Below are 21,049 nucleotides of genomic sequence, written 5' to 3' on the forward strand. Positions count from 1 at the left end.
CCCCCCCCCCCCCCCCCCCAGGCCCTGCATACATGCTGTGGGCCTGAGGTGTAACAGCAACACCCTCTGGTGGAAAAAATGAGTCACACCTACTCACCCCACGCTGGGGATGGGGATTGTGACAGTAAAACCAGGGGACCTAGAACCTTGACACTCCCCTGCAGGTTAGTCCAGGCTCAAACTGTTCCTCTGCGAAGAAAAGCTGCTGCAGAGCAGTTCTGGGTGAGGAAGGCAAGACTGACTATAGCCGAGCCTAACGGGGCAGCAGGGGAAGCAGAAAAGTTTAAGGGGGTCAGGGTAGGAGCTGGAACATAGCTTGGGCTGAGTTTAGTCCCCTATTGGCCAGTAGGGGGAGGAGGAGGGGCTGCCCCAAGGGAACCGTCTTTACCCCAGAGCGGAGCTAGATTTACTCCCAGCTCCTGCCCTGCCAGTCGCTGCTGTTAAGAATTTAAAAACAGCCATAGTGTGTCAGATTTAAGGTCCATCTAGCCCAATATCCTGTCTTCCGACAGTGGCCAATGCCAGATGCCCTAGAGGGAATGAACTGAATGGGCAATCACCAAGTGATCCATCCCCTGCTGCCCACTCCCAGCCTCTGGCAAACAGAGGCTAGGGACATAAACCCTGCCCATCTTTCGTTAATAGCCAGTGATGGACCTGTCCTCCTTGAATTTATCTAGCTCTTTTTTGAACCCTGTTATAATCTTGGCCTTCACAACATCCTCTGGCAAAGAGTTCCACAGGCTGACTCTGTGTTGTGTGAAGAAATACTTCCTTTTGTTTGTTCTAAACCTGCTGCCTATTAATTTCATTTGGTGACCCCTAGTTCTTGTGTTATGAGAAGGAGTAAATAACACTTCCTTATTTACTTTCTTCACACCCATTGTGATTTTATAAACCTCAATCATATCCCCCCTTAGTCATTTATTTTCCAAGCTGAAAAATCCCAGTCGTATTAATCTTTCCTCTCCTGCCCCTGTTAACCTCTCCTCCGCACAAGAGCTCTTCTGCTTGAGCCTGCCTCATTCAATCACTAAGTCACCCTAGCGCCCTGAGACATGAGGCGCAAGAAAAGGCTGCATGAGAAAAAACTTCCAATCTGTATATTAGCTTGGCAGTCCCCTAGGTTACTGCAGGAACCAGCAAGGTCCCTCAGAAATAAAGAGAAAGCGCTGAACATCCATCCTCCCGTGTTTATTTCAATTGCGTCTTGCCTACATATTTTAAAAAAAAAATAACAGGAACAAGCACAGGCTTTCAGGGGATGAAACCCTCTCAGCTGCACTGGGCTCCAGCCACTGCTTTATTTTAAACAGGCTCAGAACATTGCCAGCTTGAAAAACCTCACTTTTTGTGACAAAAAACAGTACAAAACTCCTTTGCTCGAGTTCCTTATTCCCCAAAATATAAAAGTATAAATTCAAGGGGGAATGGATTTATTTTAAAGCCTTCAGAAGAACAAAGATGCCTTTATTCTCTCTGGTCCCAACATTCAGATCTGCCATGAGCATGTCTGCACCCAGGCTGTCTGGCTAGTTGTACAGGGACAGTAAGGGCCCTCTTACACAGCAAAATACAGAGCGGAGACTGCTTTATAACCTGGTCTTGCCTTGCCTGTGTGGAAGGAACCCTGTTACAACCAAATCCAAATCTTGTTATACCATGGTCCCTTCCACAGCAGATGCTGATAGGCAAACAAGTCCTAAAAAAGACTAAGCCAAAAAAAGTTATTTGCAGGCATTTTCCATTTCAAATTTTCTCCCTTCCCCGATTTTGCTGACCAAAGAGCATCACTGGTTTGGCTCAGAGCATGTCCACTCAACAGCCTTTAATCTCAACTCACATTTCTCCCCCCTCCCACCAATTTAACTCTGAAGTTATAGTGCATCGAGGATGTTGTCAATTTTGGTGACCAGCTCCTGGCGCTTGTTGGAATGCAGCTTCTCATTCTCAATGTACGTGTCCTTCTTAAGCTTGCCGGCCACCAACCGCTCTGCCTCAACAGACGATTTCAGAACCAGCTCCTTGACTTGACTGTCGAGCTTCTGAATCTCGCTCACCTTGTGGGAGTTCAGAATAAAGGAATATTAAAGAGGACTGAACACAAATAGCCCTATGACACGGCTAAGCAGAAAAGCTGGTAGAGCTGGGACCAAGGAAGGCACAGCACAGGACATAGAACAGCCTCTCCCACTGGCATGGCTATAAGTGAACATGGCATTTGGAGGGTTCCTCTCAGGGGGCCGGGGTGGGGGGAGGGCAGAGCAGGTTTAAATGGAACCTCAGAAGCCAGAGACAAGCATTGAGATAGGTGTAATTCTTACTTTCAGTAATGTTTAATGATAAGTTAGAGATTTTCAAATCTAGGTCACCAGTACAAATCCAACTCAGGACCATGGTGGCCAAAAGTAGTAGTTTTCCGGTAATTATTGTGGTTGCCAGGGCGAAGTGAGTTTGGTGGGTCTCAATCCCATTCACAGTGGGATCAGTACCCACAGCACAAAACCTGATCTCCCCACACCTCAAGGTGGGTGGCTGCTTCAGGTCAGAGCTGAGGCATAAAGGTTGGGAATGGTAGTGTGTGCACTGTGCTGCCATGTTGTTGCAGAGAAAGGAATTCAGTCTACTGGGCTGTGAAGGCAGCATCTCCCACCAGTGTGAAATTCACCACGTGCACAAAAATAAAAGATTAACAAGTAAATGTTTTCAACTCTCTTGGTTTCATTTTACAATGAAACCAGTGAAGCAATGAGATGAGGCACTTTCTGTGCAAAAATCAGAGTCCCAGACATTGTCAGTCAAGACAGCAACTGGAGTAGCTGAACACCTGTAAGTGCTGTTCTCTTGTTATCCCAAAGAAGCCATGTAATATGAAGCAACAGCTTCCCAGGTGGATTCTGGCAACAAACCCAGAAATAGCCCAGGACGCCCAAAATAACTTGTGTTACTGGCTTGGATAGTTTGATAATATACAATCTGTTGGTATTTTTCAACTTAGAAGATCCACGTTCTCATTCCATTTGCCATTACTAGGAGTGTAATGATAAGATAGAAGCAGGATTGTATGTTACAACTGCATTAATAATGTGCCCATGCAGCTGGTCTAGGGGAATCTTTCGGAGATAGTGAGTGCTAGTGGCAAACAACTTTTTACCTCCACACATTTTATAGAGCAATAAAAGCAAGAGTAAAACTACAGCAGAGCAAAAAAATGAAACAAAAAACAATTAACTCCATCCCCTACATCTTTCTGACAAGAAGCAAGTAATTTTGGAGTGGATGAAAGAGAGAACAGGAGGCAGCAGTTAAGCGAAGCATCAGAAGACATCTAGAATGGAGGCAGAGTAGCTTACAAGGCTAGCAACAGAGCACAGCTAAGACAGGAGAGAGCTCTTACCTTATCACACATGTCAGAGCCTTCTGTCTTCAGCTTAGACTGCAGAGAGGCTACTTCATTGGTCAGGGCCTTATGCTCTGTCTCCAAGGTCTTCTTGCCACTGTTTAGAGTGGAGATGTCCCGTGACTGCTTGTACTTATTCACTGCTTCATCAAAGTGGCGGTACAGGCCCAGTCTCTTGTTCACCAAGGTGAGAACTTGCTCTGTTATGCAGGCCACCTTCATCCTAGCTTCAGCAGCTGGATCCTATAAGGGGTGATAAGGTACATAGACAAGCACATACAAAAAAAACCTTAAATTGAGGCAATGCCTTTTTAGCCACACGTGCTATACAAAAGCATCACAGATCTTACACTTTACAATTTAAAACCAACAGCTGTCGAAAGAATGCCAAAATTAGCTTGGTCATATCATAGAAGCCTCTGGCTGCCTCTAATCAACCAGCCTAGCTCTGGGTTAATAAAAACCAAGGGAAAACATGGAGGAAGGGACTCCCACAGGAGAGTCACAAACCAATTAGATTCAGATGGGCTTGCTGTCCCAGGGCTGGAATATTTTACATGGAAGCTAAAGATGGAGTATCCATCACATACCAAGACAAAACCAATAGGTCTCTAGGTGCTCAGACACTATAGTGATAAGGGACCATGTAAGTACCTAAATAGGAATATTCCAATGGAAAAACATTTAGTGAGGGGAACTATTTCTACAGGCAATTTCCAACCATCAGGGGAATAAAACTTCCCCCTCAGTCACAAGGCTGCAACTTGCCATATAGTACCTTGGTGATGGAGAAGTCAAGCCTCACATAGAAGATCACTGTGAAGAACAAGATGTAAAAGGCTCCAACCACCAACAGCGGCTCTTGCAGCATCAGGATCTTGTTGAAGGTGTAGTGCACCTGCAAAATAGGATTCAGAGAATGTGCTCAATGACTTGCCATTAGTCAAGGGAGAAACTTCAAGCACTTGAATGTTCCTAAAAACCAAGGAAGAATAGTTATGGCCCACAGAATGGATCCAGCTCAGATAATGCAAACTGTGTAGTCAAGAACCTAGACACATTGCTGGTATTCTTTATCTCTTGAGCAACAAGCTTCCCCAACTGGGCTGTGCGTTGGCTATACTGGCTTTCCTTAAGGGCTGCGACCCAGTGAGAATCTGTAATGCAGACATCTTCCAGCAGAGAGAACTTCACATAGTAACAGAAAAGCAAAGCCACACAATTTGCATGTCATTTTTCAGGAACTCCTCAGCCCCAGACCAGATATCGTTATGACTACAAAGGTGAGCGTGGAGGAGGCATGGCTGCTCATTTAAGTTATTCAAACAAAGGGGCCAAGCCTACCACAATGTCCTGGATGTGCTGCTCTACCAGGTTGTTCTTGTGCGCTACAATAACCGGGCGTCCAAATGTGTCCAGGTAGGTGTAGTGGAGCTCGTCAGTGGCTCGGTTGATTTCATATGGGCTGTCCACGTGAATATTCCTGCAGGAATAAACAGACACATGATTCTAACATGTCTGAGATGGGATGGCTTAAGATTTGATTGGCCAGTTGTGGCCCAATGCACACTACTCAATTGCACATTGAAAACAAGTTCACTGCAGTTTAAGAAGCAATTTATAATATGTGACAGACTGTGCTCCAAGGTGTCTTCTGTGCTCATGTCAGCCGTTGTGCTTTCATGGTGCTCTGTCCCCAAGAGCAGACAGGAGACTTGGCCATCAATGCACAAGTGAAGCATTTTCAGCAGTAACAGTACAAGAGCAGTGTCACTTACTTGGCACCTTCTGGCAGGATTATCTTTACGGTCAGAGAGTCTGCAACTTGCTCATCAAACACATGGTCAATGAACCTCATCTTCAGGGCATACTGGTCACCTGAGAGAAGGCAGAAAGGACAGAAAAAATTCTAGGTAATTTAACAAAACAGGCTTCCATGGAAAGGTTTTCCTAATGTCTGTGAATCTCAGGATGCTGAAGGACAGGGGCCGTATGCACTCCTCAGCAGAGGATCATTTGGTTCCCCTGAAAATGGCAGTTTTTAACAAGAGGTCTAAGGATACAGGAAGAGGCACACGCAAGCTGGAAACTGGCTTGTTAGTTACAGAAGTAACAGCTAGCAATAAACGCTAAAAGGTTACAAGGGCCCTATACTGTACAAATGTCAGATTTTCAACACAGTAAGTCTGGCCTTTTGCTACCCCAATCCTGTGACACCCACCAAGGTTATAGAGATATTCATAGCTAGGCAGGTTGTAGCCAACGATGTAATGGGTCTTCCAACCCCCAAAGAGCGGGAAGCGGGGGCGGATCTCCATCTCCACAGAGTCATCCAGGATGAGAAGGTGGCTGGTAGAGATGTTTCCAATTTCATCTCGGTAATATACATCCTGAGCTGCAGCAGGAAGAATGGTCTGCATGGGAGAGAGAAGCAGCACTCAGTGCATTTGCTAGAGAAAGAGAATTTCCACTAGAATAGGCAAAGCAGTCACTGATGACACTTGGTTCAGCTTCAGTCAGGAATAGCACCACTTCTCGCAAGAAGCAACAAAATGACTTCTTGGCGGCAGCATGTGGCAAAATGGTGTCAATGTAAGTGATCAGCCACAATGTGCTCAGCAAAAGCTATTGCCCATATTCAGAGAAGTTATAGATGACAAAGCCCTATTGGATCATCCAGTCTATGGCCTTGAAGTCAACGTAACATTGTTCCCTACAGAACAGTGTCAGTGGTACTTTATCCAGTCCAGTTTCCCAAACAATGAGGGACATGCCTACCACAATGTCCTGGATGTGATGCTCTACCACTTCCTTCAGGATTCTATTTCATATCCTATCTGATCAGCCTAAATTCCCATTTCATTCCATCCCATTGCTCCTAGTGGGCTGAGCTTGCGAATTCATACTCAACTCAGTAACATTTCTGTCTGTATTGATGTCATGTGACAATTTTTGACCACTGCATGCAATCAATTCCAAAATTTCAGGGAATATTCTAGGCATCAATGGGCAGAACCCCACAGATTCTGGTGAAAAAAACCAGAAAACCAGAAGGGAAAATGGGGACAGAGCTCCTAGCATCTGATCAGCAAAACAAGCAGCTACAACCAGCTCTGTAATTGTCAACAAATCAAGTAACTTGTTGATGGCAACCATTAACACGTTCCAGCATAACAATGGGGATAATAGTATGGGAGGAGGCGGATGGTGGAGCCCCTCCATGGGAGGTAAGGGGAGGGAGTGGCAGGGTGGCACAGAGAACCCCTTTCATGAGGGAGGTTACCGGGAGTCCCTGAAATAGGAGGTAGGAGGATGGTGTGATGATTTGGGGAATCTGTCTGTACAATCTGAGGTCTGGTTGATGATGATATGAAGTTGTTACTATAAAAACTGCTGTATCACTGAATGCCTCTATGTAAATGTGGAATCTGCCATTGCTGACAGGGCTGAAAACACATCTCCAGACAATGGTTGGTCACTGGACCTTCAGTTGCTGCCTATTCAGGTGGAAACATCTGAAGGACAATGGGTTGGCTAAGGTTAGGAGAACTAGTTTTCTCCAACCCCGCAATAAGGTGTTTGGAGAGTGGAAAATTCCTATACAACATAAAGAGAAAGCACAGGTGGCAAAGCAGGAGTTCAGAAGGACTCCAAGTGAAGGAGGGATGGGTCAGTTTAGCAGTGGGATCAACCAAGGTCAGAGAAAGCAAGCTGACCTGCCCCAGAGAGGGGCTCCATGGTTCAGAAATTATGCCATAAGCTGCAGCAGAGGATCCTGGACATCCCCACAAGACCTTGATCCCAGCCCAAAGAATGCTCCAGAGTGGTGAGGAAACTGAGGAAAGGAAGTGCATGTAATGTTTATTGTTTTCGTATACATTTATGTATTTCTTGTGCTATCAAGTAAAGAGCAATGGTATTTTACAATTCTGTGCAGTCTGTTATGTGACACACCTATCGTGTGTCCCTGAAGCGTTAACCCAGGATGTGGCAGGAGTTCTGGGAGAGGGTATGTTTAAGCTACAGGGGAGTCTGGGGGAAGAGGGGTCAGCACTAGCCCCAGGGGATGGGTAGCTGGACTGCAGGCTTACAGCTCTCAGGAGGGGTACTAGACACAGTATTGGCACCCCAAAAGTGTGCCTAGAGACCCCAAGCTAGAGGCAGTGAATGACTGTTCAGACTCTGGAGGCTTAAAGCACACAGGGATTCAGAATTTGGATCCCTTCACAGCAGTCTGGTGTGTGACCAAGAAGGGGCGTTCAAGTGGCTCTCTGACAGGTAGTACACAAGCAGCTTGTGAGGAGAATGTAGGATGCACAGAACACTTGGTTTAGGCAATAAGCCTACAGAAGCAACAAAGCGTGTGACACCTCCCCCGCTCCCCAGTTATACCTTCCTGTACTACCGTGAGTAATTCCTCTTTGGTAATGACATCTTGTAAATATTTGAAAGCTTTTTATGTTTCCCCCTTATCCCTTGTGCACTGTTGTCAAATAAGAGACAAAAGAAAGGGCAATAGGATTTTCTATTGGAAGGTGGTAAGAAAGAGGGCACAAAATGCAAACCTTAAAAGATTTGACAGAAGATATTCCACTGTCTGGCTGCCTTTGGTAGTCATATCTGGAGAAAGGCCCTTTGAGCACAGCTCCTGTGTGCTTTAAGTCAACAGTCTCTTCTACAGCAATATTTCCCCAGTGAGACACTTCAATGACCCGTATCATACTGGTAATGGTCAGGAACGGGTTGTTATTTTCATAGTGTACCTTAAGGATGTCCTGAGAAGGAAAGAAAATAAGATATAAATCCCAGACAAGGAAGTAACAAACCCGGGGGGGATTCCCCCTCCATCAAATCCCAGAGTGAATCATTCCATTATAGTGGCGGCCATTAGCAATGGCCATCCCTGGACCTCCTTTTTTGATTTAGAACAGCTGGTCATACAATACAGGGTGTAAAATGCACACAGCTCAAAACTAACACACCTAAGCTGAAGCACAGCTCTGACACTTTGGAGATATCAATTAAAGCACTTTAGCAAAATTTCAGCACCTGTTCCAGCTGTTTTAACTGATCAAGTGAAAGCAGCTGAATAGATATGCTACGTTTTACAAGTGACTGCTCACAACAAGGAAAGTTAACATGGCAGATAGGAAGCCCCTAGATACTGAGATGTCCCCTGCCATTAATACAACTGACTGCAGGTAGCAGGATTCACTGAGCTAACTGATGGATGCTTTGGACTGGAGAGAATCAGGATCCCAGAGCAAAGAAGTTATCTCATACAGACCAGTAACAATTAGACAACTTGGACAGGTGGATATCTCCTGCTATCAGCACCCCAAAATAAACAAGACCATCTGACCCATATGTTCCAAGGTGCCATTCCTTTGAGCCCACACCATCATGAGAGTAACTGAGTTCCTGACATAAATCCCACTGGAACAACTGGTGATGGGTGGGTGACACTTGACAGGAAAAACAGCCAGATGTTCAGGTGCTTGGCTTAACACTTAAGTGGTGCTAAATCAAACTCTGAATCTTGCAGCGAGGATGCGGATACTGCATATTAAGGACAATATGTACAAAGTAACTAGGTTGTATATCAGAGTCTCTTCTCCATACTACCCCATGAGCTTCCTTAAATATTATACACTCAGAGTAGCAGGTGTTTGCCCCTCAGCATGTTACTACAACTATTTCCTTTTAATTTTTTTGGAGTGAATTTAGTGTTCCTGAATTGCCACCCTCAAGTCCTCTCTGTGTACTCAGAGCAGGTATAGCAAAGGCAGCTGCAGTTCAGACTCTTCCCCCTACCATGCCATGACATCCATGCCCTGGAGAGAGACCCCTCTCTCCAAGGGTTTCTCATTGGCAGTCTCAGCAGAGAGGCAAGTCCAGGGGCAATTAATGCCAACTGTGGTGGCTTTGTGATACTGACACTTACCCATTAGGAACTGGACTGAGAAATACCAACTCAATTCACATAAGACACCAGTTTTCAGACACTTGCCACCATCCTAATCTGTGACTTAGAGGCAAATGCCGCTATATCCCATTCAACTTCTTGAGCCATAATTGACACATTTATGTGATGCACTTTGCAGGACAACGGTCTACAATTTATTTTCAAGAGCCTTTCAGACGGTTTCACTAGCCACAAGAGTTTACCTGGCTATATGGTGGGATGTCCTTGAAGGGCCCATATTCAATCATGTCCTCTGACCGGGTGGGATTGCCCAGCTTGGTGTAGTTCTCTACGTTCCTGGAGGCCAGTTTCACACGCGTAGTTTGGGTCTTCGTTGGGTATGGCGAGTAGAAATAATGATTCCCTTCAAAGACCACAAACTGTTTCTCTGCCTGTGTGATGTGCGTGGGGTACGGCTGCAGGACATGCGTGAAAACTGTTTCAATGGATAAACGGATTTTGGCACCTGGCGCCAGAGGCGATGGCAACTTCACGGTGAAGAATTTGCCACTGAAAGGGAGAACAGCAGGAAAGGTATAAACACCAAGATCTCCACTGGGCTGATGCACACTCTTAAGCCCCTGCAACACACACTGGTGCAAAGGGGAACCTGGAAGTTTTCTGTTTGCTCTTAAAGGGCTCCCTCCAGCAAAACTGGGAGTGCTGTACAAAGGCCTTGCAGGATCAGGCCTAAAGTAGATTTCTGCCAGTAGCCTGGTGCTTGTTCCTCAGGAGATTTCTGTTGTACTGTGTGGGTATATTTACATATAAATGGTGATAGGGCAGTCTATAATTGGATAGCATTTGGCACAGGCCTGAATGGATACTCAAAGGGAATCAAGCCAACATACCATCTGTGTGATGTTTTTGGGGTAGAGATACTGGTGTGTTCCTTTCACCATTTCTCTACAGCTGCACTTCACTGTGGATTTTCCATTATTCTCTCGGTGGAGAGAATAATCTAAAATGGAACATGGGCAATGATCTGACAGGAAAACATGCATCCTAAGTTCCTACTCCTAGGAGTCTGTTACCTCTCAAGTCAGCACTACTTGTTCTCCCATTGGACTGAAGCTGAATAAGGATTAGGGTGACCCGACAGCAAATGTGAAAAATTGGGACTGGGGGTGAGGGGTAATAGGAGCCTATATAAGAAAAAGACCCCAAAATCGGGACTGTCCCTATAAAATCGGGACATCTGGTCACCCTAATAAGGATGTCCATGGCCAGGGACCCAGCAGGGGTATCCTGCAGACAGTGAATTTTGGAGGTGTGGGACTACAGAAAACAAGTTTTCACCTAATCCACAGCAGAGTTCTCTTGCAGCCTTCAAAGAAACAGATACCTCCACAGCAGGTTCACAGCACCTAGCAAGAGCTGCTGCCCAGACAATGGAAGGAGAGTAGCTAACAGCCCCATTGGATGGACCTTGGCAGTTGCGGGAAGGGAGCAGTCTCTAACTCACTGGTGATGCAGCCCTCCAGCTGGATTAGTTGGGGCACCTTCAGCCAGTCATAGCTACGAAGTGGGCACTGATCTGCCTTGATAATTCAGTGTTTCACTCCATAGCTACCAACCTCTTGAGATCACCAGCAACTAGTGCTGAACCAGTTTAAAAAGCTCACCTTATTTAATAGCTAACATGCACAGCCTCTGAAAGAGCCTTGCACTACAAAATTCTGCTCTCCCAAGCATGGTGCAAATATGGAATACTTCTCCAAGTGTGGCAGATGTGGAGCCTCTGGCTAGAAAGAGTGCTCCATCTCTGGGTTAGGGGCTACAGGCCCATTTTAAGCTGCAGAATCTAACACCCTGCAGCAAAAATATGGTTCAGTATTGCCGCGTAAACAGAGCCAAACCAAATTTGTAACTGTATGTGATGGGCAGTACAGACCCTTAAGGGGCCCATGTGGTTCTAATGCATCTCCACCCCAGTTTCCCTAATAGTTGCCAGGGAGGTGGCAACAGATGTTCTGACAGGAGGGTTTCATAAGATGTTAGGGTCCAGGGGGAGTTCCCTACATAGCACAGGGGAGCTGAGGAAGACACCTGTACTGCATCCGTAAAGAAAGAGCAGTCTCTAGGAAGAGAGGCTGCCAGACAGACTTCTTCATTTCCCCAGGAAACTGAGGGCATCTACTTTTGCTGACCTGGGAATCAGCCTACAGTGTAGGACCTATCTGGTTCATTTGAGTAGCCAGCACAGAGACCTAGAATTACATGCACGACTTCCCAGAGGAGGAGGGGATTTTTTGTTTTGTTTAAGCAGAGGAGCTTCTGGAGCTTGCGGTTGGGACTGGAACTGGGGTTCTGCCATTATGTGTTACCTGTATTCTCAAATTGTGCTACAGGCTGTGGTGTGAAAGGTAAGATGGGTCAGGCTGTGGTGTGAAACATAAGATGGGCCTCTGAAAGAATAAAGGACACCCAACCACCATCAAGATTGTTGTAGGGGCTGCGTGATGAAATATTTAAGTCCTGAACTTGTTCTTTAGATTCACATCTCTCTTGATTCTGCTATTACTCGACTGGGGAGGTCCAATTTGAATGAGTAAGTTACAAATACTGGTCCCTAACAGAACTGCTCCCTATTATTTGGCATTACAGGTTAAGACTCACCTTTTACCTTTCACCTTAGTCTCCCGCACTTCCAGGGTGTTCTCCTCCTCTTCCTCCCCTTTCACCTGTTCCAAAACAAAACATTACAGCCTGATCACCATGTCACCATTTAGGCTTCCCATGTGAAGCAGCTGAATTTATCAGGTCAAATACTACACCATTCCTATTCATTTCTTAATGGACGACACACAACGCATACTAGTTGACAAAAAAATTGTTTATTAAAAACCCAATATCTATTAGCTTCACAGTCATTAGTACTGGCCAACTCAACAAATTGTGGTCTGTATCCAAGAATAGAAACTGGAGGCTCCTATTGAACTTTTTGAAGCTTTTGCCAGTGTCCTAGGCTGATTCCCAAGCTAGCAAAGGCATGGAACTGAGTCTGCCAATGGCCGACCCTACTCCTCCAGCAGGCCCTTTTACAGAGCTTCTCTCACTGGAGCTCCTAGGAGAGTGGCCACCAAATGAAAAAGCAAAGACTGGCACAACCGTCTCATTCTGTTGTCATCAGAAAGCAGCACCTGCACAGCTACTCTCTCAAACCTCTTGAGGAAAAGAGTGCTGGATTGATAGCCCTAGAATTGGAAAGTCAAGTCTTCTAAGCATCCATAGGACAAATGCAGCCTGAAAGACTAAAGCTTTCCCCATGCATCTCTGGGTCCTGCTCCAACATGTATCCATACTGCTCTGGAAAGACCACATTTAGATGTGGTAAATGAGACACACCGATTAGCATCATTCTCCATGTCTCATTCCCTTTTGAGACACTATAAGCAAGGTTACCCAGCCTCCTTGTTTCACAGTCATCATAATGGCCTTTTAGTAGCCTAATTATTTGTAGAGCACCAGCAGCATGCTAGGAACTTTATAGACATCTGATGGTGACAACCCTCAGTCACTACCAAACTGAGCTGACTTTGAATAGGGGACCTAGAAGTGAAAGTCTCTGTATCCTACCACCACTTGAGTGCTATCAAAAGCAGCTCACAGAATACGCATGCAAAAGCCTTTGTTTCAGTACCACATTAACACAATGTGGACCAAAGTCTGCTCTGTTACACCAGCATAAACCTGGAGTAACCCTTCTGAAGTTGATCCAGATTTATGCTGGCATAGGATAATGATTTATTCTTCGTACTGCAATGGTGCCTGAAGTGTGTTAAGCTGTACTCACAGAAGCAGTTGCTGTCCAAGTGTGTACAGCTCAAGAAACTGAAAGCAAAATTTAGATCAAAGCAGAACTTGATCCTTTGTGTTTCAGTGGAGTTCTATTGATAATCTCTACTACTACTTTAAATCCCAACTGTATTTTTAAAGCATTAGGCTATTATTCTAATACTTTGCTCTTTTATAGGCTACACCAGGAAATTTCAAAAGCTTAAGACTTACATCTCAAGCTCTGAGGTAGGGCAGCATTATTTATCCTTTATGGTAGGGGAAAATGAGGCAGAGTGGTGAAGTGACTTTGGCCAGGATGATACAGTAAGTCAGTCGCAGAGCTGGAAGCAAAACCCAAAAATCCTAGCTCCCAGCTCCTTGAACTAACAACTGCTTTTCGGAATCATTCACCACTAAATACTGTAAGTGGTTCAAGTGCTTGAAAAAGGTTATAAGTGGATGAAAGGGTTAGGCAGCCATCTGACAGTTGCCCATTCAGACTCAGGGCCCAGCTTGTATTTACATCTTTCACTCTCCCGTTTATATGGATCTCCTTCTAAACTTTAGCCACACAAAGCTGAATCCAAACAACTGCAAGGCTATGAATGTTAACTGTCAAATCACTAACCCACCTACCCATGGCATAACAAAACCACCCTTTGCCCATGCCAAACATAAAAACTTAAATCTACACTATAAGAGCAGGTGGGGTCCCTACTACTAAAGACATCCAGAAAGTGCAGCGAAATAATAAGGTTTAAGAAGCTGGATGGATCTCATGCAAGTGGCCTGCAGCAGCCAGCATTATGCCTTAGGGAACTACTAAGACACCTCTTGGATTTCTCCATCTCCCCCCACGGTGTGGTTAGTGGTTGCATTGCAGCGGCTGAGGCACTTATGCTTACGTGTCAGTATCGGCCAGGCAGGGAAGTGGCTGTCACTGCACCAGCAGCCCAGAGTCAAAGGCAGGAGAAAAAACAAGGGCCACCAGCGGGGAAAGAACTAAGCACGCGGCTGGGGCTGCCCGGGCAGCCAGCTCTGCCCAGGCGCTGCCCTAGCTTGGCAGGACGGCCCGCAAGGCCGCTCGCACGCCCCGGAGGTGTCCATGCAATGAGCGACCTCTGGTTCCGCAGCACCGAACCGCTCACACATGAGGGGGGCCCGTGCAGGGGTAGGGGCCGTCCCCCGCCGCAGGGGCACCGCCGTGCGGAGGGGGGTCCCGCCACGCAGAGGCCGCGCCGCAGAACGGGCCAGGCCGAGGGTCGCTGAGGGGACGGGGCCCCTGCGGAAGAGCGGGCGAAGCCCAACCCTGGCGCACTGCCACGCGGGCCGGGGAGCGCACTCACCTGCACCCCGAGGTAGGCCAGGTGGCTCTCCAGGCCGGGGTCCAGCGCCAGCAGGAAGGAGCTAGCGGCCCCGGAGCCCCCCGCCGGGTTGGCCAGGCTCAGCTCGGCCGTCACCTTGGCCAGGTGGGTGCTGAGATCCACCGTCCGCTTCACCTCCTCATTGAGCAGCTCCGGGGCGGCCAGGGCGCAGCCCAGGCAGAGAAGCAGGCGGCAAGCGAGGCCCTCCATGGCCGGCCAGGCAGCGGATGAAACCGGATGGACTCACACTGTTAGCGGCGGGGGCCCTCATCCATCGGGGAGGGCACAAGATGGCAGCGCCCAGGCCGAGGGAGGGACAAGATGGCGGCGCCCACCAATGGACCAGGGCACAAGATGGCGGCGCGCATAACAGCAAGGACCCCGTCAGTCTCTGCGACTAAGGGGGCTACGCGGATGCCTAACTAAAAATGCTATGGCCAAGGACAGCGCTGAGCATGCCAATTCTCCTGTAGGATCAGAATCCTAAGTTAGTGAGAGTTCAGACCTCATTGCAGAGAGCAGAGATTGTCCATATATTGTGCAGGGGGTGGATACTGAGTCTGTTCTTCATAGCTTCCTCCTGGAACCTAGATAGATCTGGGCAGAGCCTGGCCATGAAGCTTACAGTGAGGCCAACCCTCAGAAACCACAGAACAGGCTCCTGTATCATGAGAGTTCATTCAAACAATAAATGTGGGTATTTCCCCCTTTACTGTCTAGTTTCTGAGCCACCTTTAGGGTGCATTGGGGTCAAGCTTTTCAACCATGAGGGTTAGAGACTCTTTTAAAATTGAAAGATGAGCCACTCATCATCATGACTCCAAGAGCTGGGGCTTTAAGAAAACCACCAAATATCATAAGTAGCATGATAAAATCATAAGAACTGGCAATGCTGCTGTCAATATCACTAACCCTTAGCTGCAAATTAATTAGTTGGGCCTAAAAATAATAAGGTTGGCTTAAAAATAATGAGATTTTTAAAATATTTTTTTGTTTTCTGGTTTCCAAGCTATTTTGGATGCCATTGGTTCATGTTTTCAAGCTTTTTTCTCTGTGATCATGGAAGCTAGAAACTTGGAAGAACAAGAAGAAAAAGACAGCTGAGATTCTCATGTAATGACAGGATTCCAGGAGCTGGGGCTTCATGAAAAGCACCAAATAATGCAGGCCTTGCAATAATATTGTGAAAGTTGAAAAAAGGCTAAAATAGAGTACCTAATCACGGACTGTTGAGCCCAGCTGGAGAGCTGAGACAACTCAAGGGCCTTTGCCAGATTTTGGCTGGAAACTGTCCACAGAGATTTGACCCTTAAACAGCCATGAAGCCGTAAGCATTGTGTTTTGGGGCTGAAGGGGAAATGGGCTGTTATGTTTTCCAGGAGTCAGGGAAGCTGTGTTTTGGGGCTGGTGCAGGAAATCGGGTGTTGTATTCTGTGGCTATCAGGGAGGGCAGGGAATGGAGAGGGGTGTTGAAGGTGTGTTTTGAGGGCTCTGAGAAGGGGTTTTAGTTGTTGGGTGTGGATATGATTATCATGCTCTTTACATGGAGTTCTGGTGCTTGTTTCATTGTCTCTTCCATTCTGAATTTATGAGCTGTATATGTTGAGAGTTGCCTTGTTTGTTTGGCATCTGACATTTTGTTTACCCAGGAGGAGGAGAGTAACAAAGGAAAGTTTAAACTGAATCAAAATATGATGTTCTTAAAAGGGAGCAAAATCACCTAGTGCTTAAAAAAGAAGCCAATAACTTAATCAATGGTGAAATAAAGCTGAAGTTTGAAAGATCCAAGACAGCCAAAGACATAGTAACCACAACTGACCTAACCCAGGCAAAGAGAAGTTCTAGCAGTGAAAGCACCTAAAATAGGTAATGGCAAGAATCTGGCATTTTTTACTGTGATTGCAGGATTGGGGCCTTAGACTGCAATTTCTTTGGCGCAACAATCATCTTTTTATACTATTTGTACAGCACTAACACAATGGGGCCCCTACGTGCTACCATAATACAAATAATAAATCCTAATTTCTCTGAGCTGAGACTGCAAAATATGAGAAGGGTATTAGCTAAAGATTGTCCTAAACTGCAATGTTTGGATCTAGAGGCAAACTCTCCCAAAGTTTGGGGGAGATTAGATCAGATCCAGGATTCCAGGTGAGGCCTTTTCTAGTACAGAATAGGAGGGAGAGCCTTTTTTAATTCTCTGCCCATTCCCTTCTTGCCAAACATGCTACCTCAGTATTTTTCCTTTATTTTGATATTAGTGCTGTTGAAACGTGTAAGATTGACAGCTCTGGATACTGAATACATTGAACACCAGAACAAGTATAGGATGGGCCAGCTTCCCTCACCCAGCCCCGCCAATGTGCCTCAGACATGCAGCCTGGACAGACCACACCTGCCTCACTGTGTCTGTGGTGACGTTTCTGGACAATACCAGCAACAAAAATGTGACATAATGGGTTGGTCTCATGTGCAGTCTAAGACTCCCCTCTTGTGCTCTGGGGAGCAGGCAAGATAAGGAAATACACAAGGTTCCCTAAACATTTCAGATGAGTTGTGCTTACCATGCCCCTGTTCTCCAGAGCCATCTGAGAGCAGTAATTTTGTAAATGGGAACATCCTTCGTGCTTTGAGAAAGCGAGATCAGAGCAGGCGGAAATGTGATGTATGGGATCCAAAACAAAGTTGCTGCTGGGTCTAATTTAAGGCCTGTCAGCCTGGCTGATGTTCTTGGGAGTTGTGGCTGATTTATGGTGATATTGTATGCGTGCAGTTTATTTTCTTCTGAAAGTTAATCTGCTCAAGATTCTCGTTTCACCTTTCTGGCCCTCAGCCTGAATCTGTTTTTTGCCTCCATTTCAACAGAAATAAATCCGCTCTTAACTGTGGCTTCAGTAACTCTTCATACACCCAGCTCCAGGCACTATCCGACCCGGCTTCCCAGGAACAATTCATCCTTGCAGCATAGGACCTTCACTGCTACAAAAACAAATGAACATTTCTGTGCATATTAGAGATGGATGGGCCCAAACAAAACCCCATCTTTAATCTTTGGATCCAGAGTTCTCTCTCTTGAATGGGCACAACCCAAACCCCAGATCTACTCTACTGAATTTGAACGAGGAGTACTTGTGACACCTTAGAGACTAACACATTTATTTGAGCATAAGCTTTCATGGGCTATAACAGCCCACGAAAGCTTATGCTCAAATAAATTTGTTAGTCTCTAAGGTGCCACAAGTACTCCTGTTCTTTTTGCTGATACAGACGAACACAGCTACCACTCTGAAACCTATCTACTGAATTTGTATCAGAGGGGTAGTGGTGCTAGTCTGTATCCACAAAAACAATGAGGAATCTGGTGGCACCTTAAAGACTAACAGATTTATTTGGGCATAAGCTTTCGTGGGTAAAAAAACCCACTTCTTGAAGAAATGGGTTTCTTATCCACGAAAGCTTATGCCCAAATAAATCTATTAGTCTTTAAGGTGCCACCGGACTCCTCATCTACTGAATTTGGAGATTCAAATTCTGAATCCAAATTTGAACTACCCCAAAGTCTGGTGTGTTCAGAATCAGATGTTACATACCATAGCATCAAGGTGCAAGTCAGATCTGACTCCATTGTTCGGATCCAGGCCTTTGTCCCATCTCTAATTTAAATCACTAAGTCACACTTTAATATTAGTATTAATGCTGTCTCTGATGCAAATTAAAAAGATTTAAATTTTGTCAATATGGGCCTAATTCATTCTTAGTGTGACTGTGTTGTTTTCAGGGATCTTGCATCAAGGATCATTTTGGCCCTGTTGGCCCAATTCACCGGTGCACCTGACACCCTTCTGGCATTGCAACCTCTTGCACAGATGTAAATTAATACACAAGGTGCAGGGCATCAGAGAATGGGGCCCCCTGTTTACTCACTGTGTCTGTGAGTAGTTTACCTACTGCACTTGCACAGGAAGGGAGAGGCTGGTTTTTAAAAATAAAAAATATTATAGGTCACTTGCCGAATAGTGCATCAGATAATTGCTAGAGCATGTTTGCATAGTTGCAAATTTCTCAGCCTTACTATCCCTGATCAGACACTGCCCTGCTTCTCCCTCTTTCTTTCTTGTACTATGGGAGTCACCTTAAAATCATCTGTTTTGGATTAATATTTATTAAATAAAGCCAAGGAGCAAAGAAAAGAGTCCCAGCAGGTGTGCTGATAATATGCACTGAGTGGGAGGTTAGTTGCTTGTTAAAAGAGCTTTGAAAATCAGACGTCTGGTGACAAAGCATTACAGAGAGGCCAGGTGCAGGCCTGCATCATCAGCGCTGCCCTCTCTCTGAGTGATATTAGATTAATAAGGGGGTTTTGGCTGTACTTCTGAGTGATCCTAGGACTCAAGTCTCCCCCCAAGGGACTTGAATGGAAGCAGGATTAATCCCTGAGAATAAATCTCCTTCATGTTACCATAGCAAAAATTCCAATTTTATTCATGGACTAGAGGCAGCAGCTGTACCCTGCTGTCACGAGGGAGCCTTTCAGAAGCCTGTGTGCTACAAGTGGCCTGTGGCCAGAATTATAAATCCTGCATGCAGCCAGAAGAGTGCCAGAGTTTAGCAAACGACTTCAGAGTCCACACATCAGAATCGGGGACAAGACGCTATCGCGTTGTTGTGGGTGTCATGTCCTAATCCCCCTTGAACCCCTAACTGGCCTTTCTTTGGCCAGACAAATGCCCAGTGGCAAGGCATCACTCACTACCCTTTAAATGCTGAATATTGAGCACTCTGTCCCTCTCATCTCCAGGTGTGTGCGTAGCCTGGATCACTCTGGATTTCCCACCTGTCCTGGAATGATGTCAGTTCATTGTTTTTAAACTCTTGTTGCATTCAAAATAGGAGCTGGATTTTGTAAAAACAATGCAACGCATAAGAAATATCTTGTCTGAAAACCCCAACACTGATGACAATGTAGTGATGATGCTAATACTCTGCCCTTCTCTGACACCTTTTAGCCAAGGCTCTCAAACTGCTTTGCAGTAACTATACTTGACAACACCACAGAAGATCCAATAGGTATACATGCTATTGAAATAAAGGCAACCCTAGGGTAGAATAAGGCACTTGTTTAACAGTCATACAAGAGTGCTACAAAGGTATTGGACGGGAAGTGAATAAGAATCCTGTATCCAGATGAAACTGCAGGGGGAATTTTGATCAGCCCATAGTAATTAACTGAGATGGAGTATGATTAGGATGCATAATAATACAACTGCTCCTTAGCATTTTGAGATCAGTAACATTTTACAGCTGCATAAACAAATTCTCACAATGCTCTTCTGCGATAGGTAGGATCCCTTATTTGACAGAATCTGTTTTGAAGAGATGCAGCGACTTGCCCACGGTCACACAGGAAGTGAGTGACAGCCAGGATTAGACCTTTGGATACCCAGAGTTATAACAGTTAATGCTAACAAAGTAGCAGCAGGCAGATAAAACCTCCTCTTTCAGGACTTCAGTCAGACTATTAGGGATTAGGATGAGACCTTGTGGGGGTCAGAAACCCCTCATCTGCCTATGGTGGGGTTTCTTGCAACTTCCTCTGAAGACTCTGATGCTGCCTACTGTCAGAGACAGGTTCCTGGATTAGATGGGCCATGGGTGAGATTGAGCATGGTAGTTCCTGTATTCATCTAGCTTCTCTATAGTTCACACCCATATTTTGATGCAAAATGACATGAGAGCTTAATGACCATCATAAGACTTGACATTTTTAAGCTTCAAAAGTCAGTACAAGCCTTAGCTCATTGATCCTCCCAACACCCCTGTGAGAGAGAGAGGGGGTAGAGAATAAGTGGCCTGGCTTCTCTTTCATATCATATTTGAATAGGTGATGACCAATCTAGCAACACAGCGATCCCTCGCACCAGGCTGGGGCATCAGTTCCTTACAGAGATGGAAAAGCACCGCCTACTGTGTTACCCATATTACTTCACAATGCCCCTAGGCTATCCTTGGAAATCTCCCATCTAAGTGATAACATTTCTTAGACTGTGGCATGTGATTAATAATTCTGGGTGCTGGGGCACAGGTGCTGTGTGATATGCTGAGAAAAAAATGAATTGATGGACTTAGCATCATCCTGGGCCTCATTTTTTTTCCGTTGGCAACAAATAATCCTGCTGGTGATGAAATTGGACTAAGTACCCCATCCAAAATATTAAAGAACCAAAATCTTACTGTACCCCCAGGGTAACTGTGCCCTTTACCCTTTTAGGAGAGATGACTCAAAAACTGGAGGACTGTGTTAAAGTCCACAAATATTAAACATACAGGACCAAATTTGTCCCTGGTGTAAGCCCACTAACTGCAGTGAAGTTACACCAGTAATACCTGTGGCTCATTGCATAATGTTTTGTTCTTTGAACAGTCTAGGTAAGGAGCAACAAAGTCCTGTGGCACCTTATAGACTAACAGACGTATTGGAGCATAAGCTTTCGTGGGTGAATACCCACTTCGTACTAAATAGTAGCACAATATACTGGATCA

The 21,049-nt window shown here is 45.6% G+C and overlaps 1 protein-coding gene across 1 annotated transcript; it reads right to left on the reverse strand.

Annotated features, from left to right (window-relative positions):
• Positions 1 to 1,173: 1,173 nt before the first annotated feature.
• On the reverse strand, positions 1,174 to 17,350 carry RPN1 (ribophorin I). Its single transcript, XM_024220799.2, has 10 exons — positions 14,492 to 17,350; positions 11,985 to 12,049; positions 9,569 to 9,875; positions 7,966 to 8,175; positions 5,622 to 5,814; positions 5,179 to 5,278; positions 4,745 to 4,883; positions 4,179 to 4,298; positions 3,398 to 3,643; positions 1,174 to 2,060 (listed from the first exon to the last, which is right to left on the reverse strand). The coding sequence occupies exons 1-10, from the start codon at positions 14,717 to 14,719 to the stop codon at positions 1,878 to 1,880; spliced, it is 1,791 nt and encodes a 596-aa protein (XP_024076567.1). The 5' UTR covers positions 14,720 to 17,350; the 3' UTR covers positions 1,174 to 1,877.
• Positions 17,351 to 21,049: the final 3,699 nt, after the last annotated feature.

The sequence above is a fragment of the Terrapene carolina genome, unplaced genomic scaffold (assembly GCF_002925995.2).
Source record: "Terrapene carolina triunguis isolate 2854851 unplaced genomic scaffold, T_m_triunguis-2.0 Scaffold89, whole genome shotgun sequence".
NCBI classification, from domain to species: Eukaryota; Metazoa; Chordata; order Testudines; family Emydidae; genus Terrapene; species Terrapene triunguis.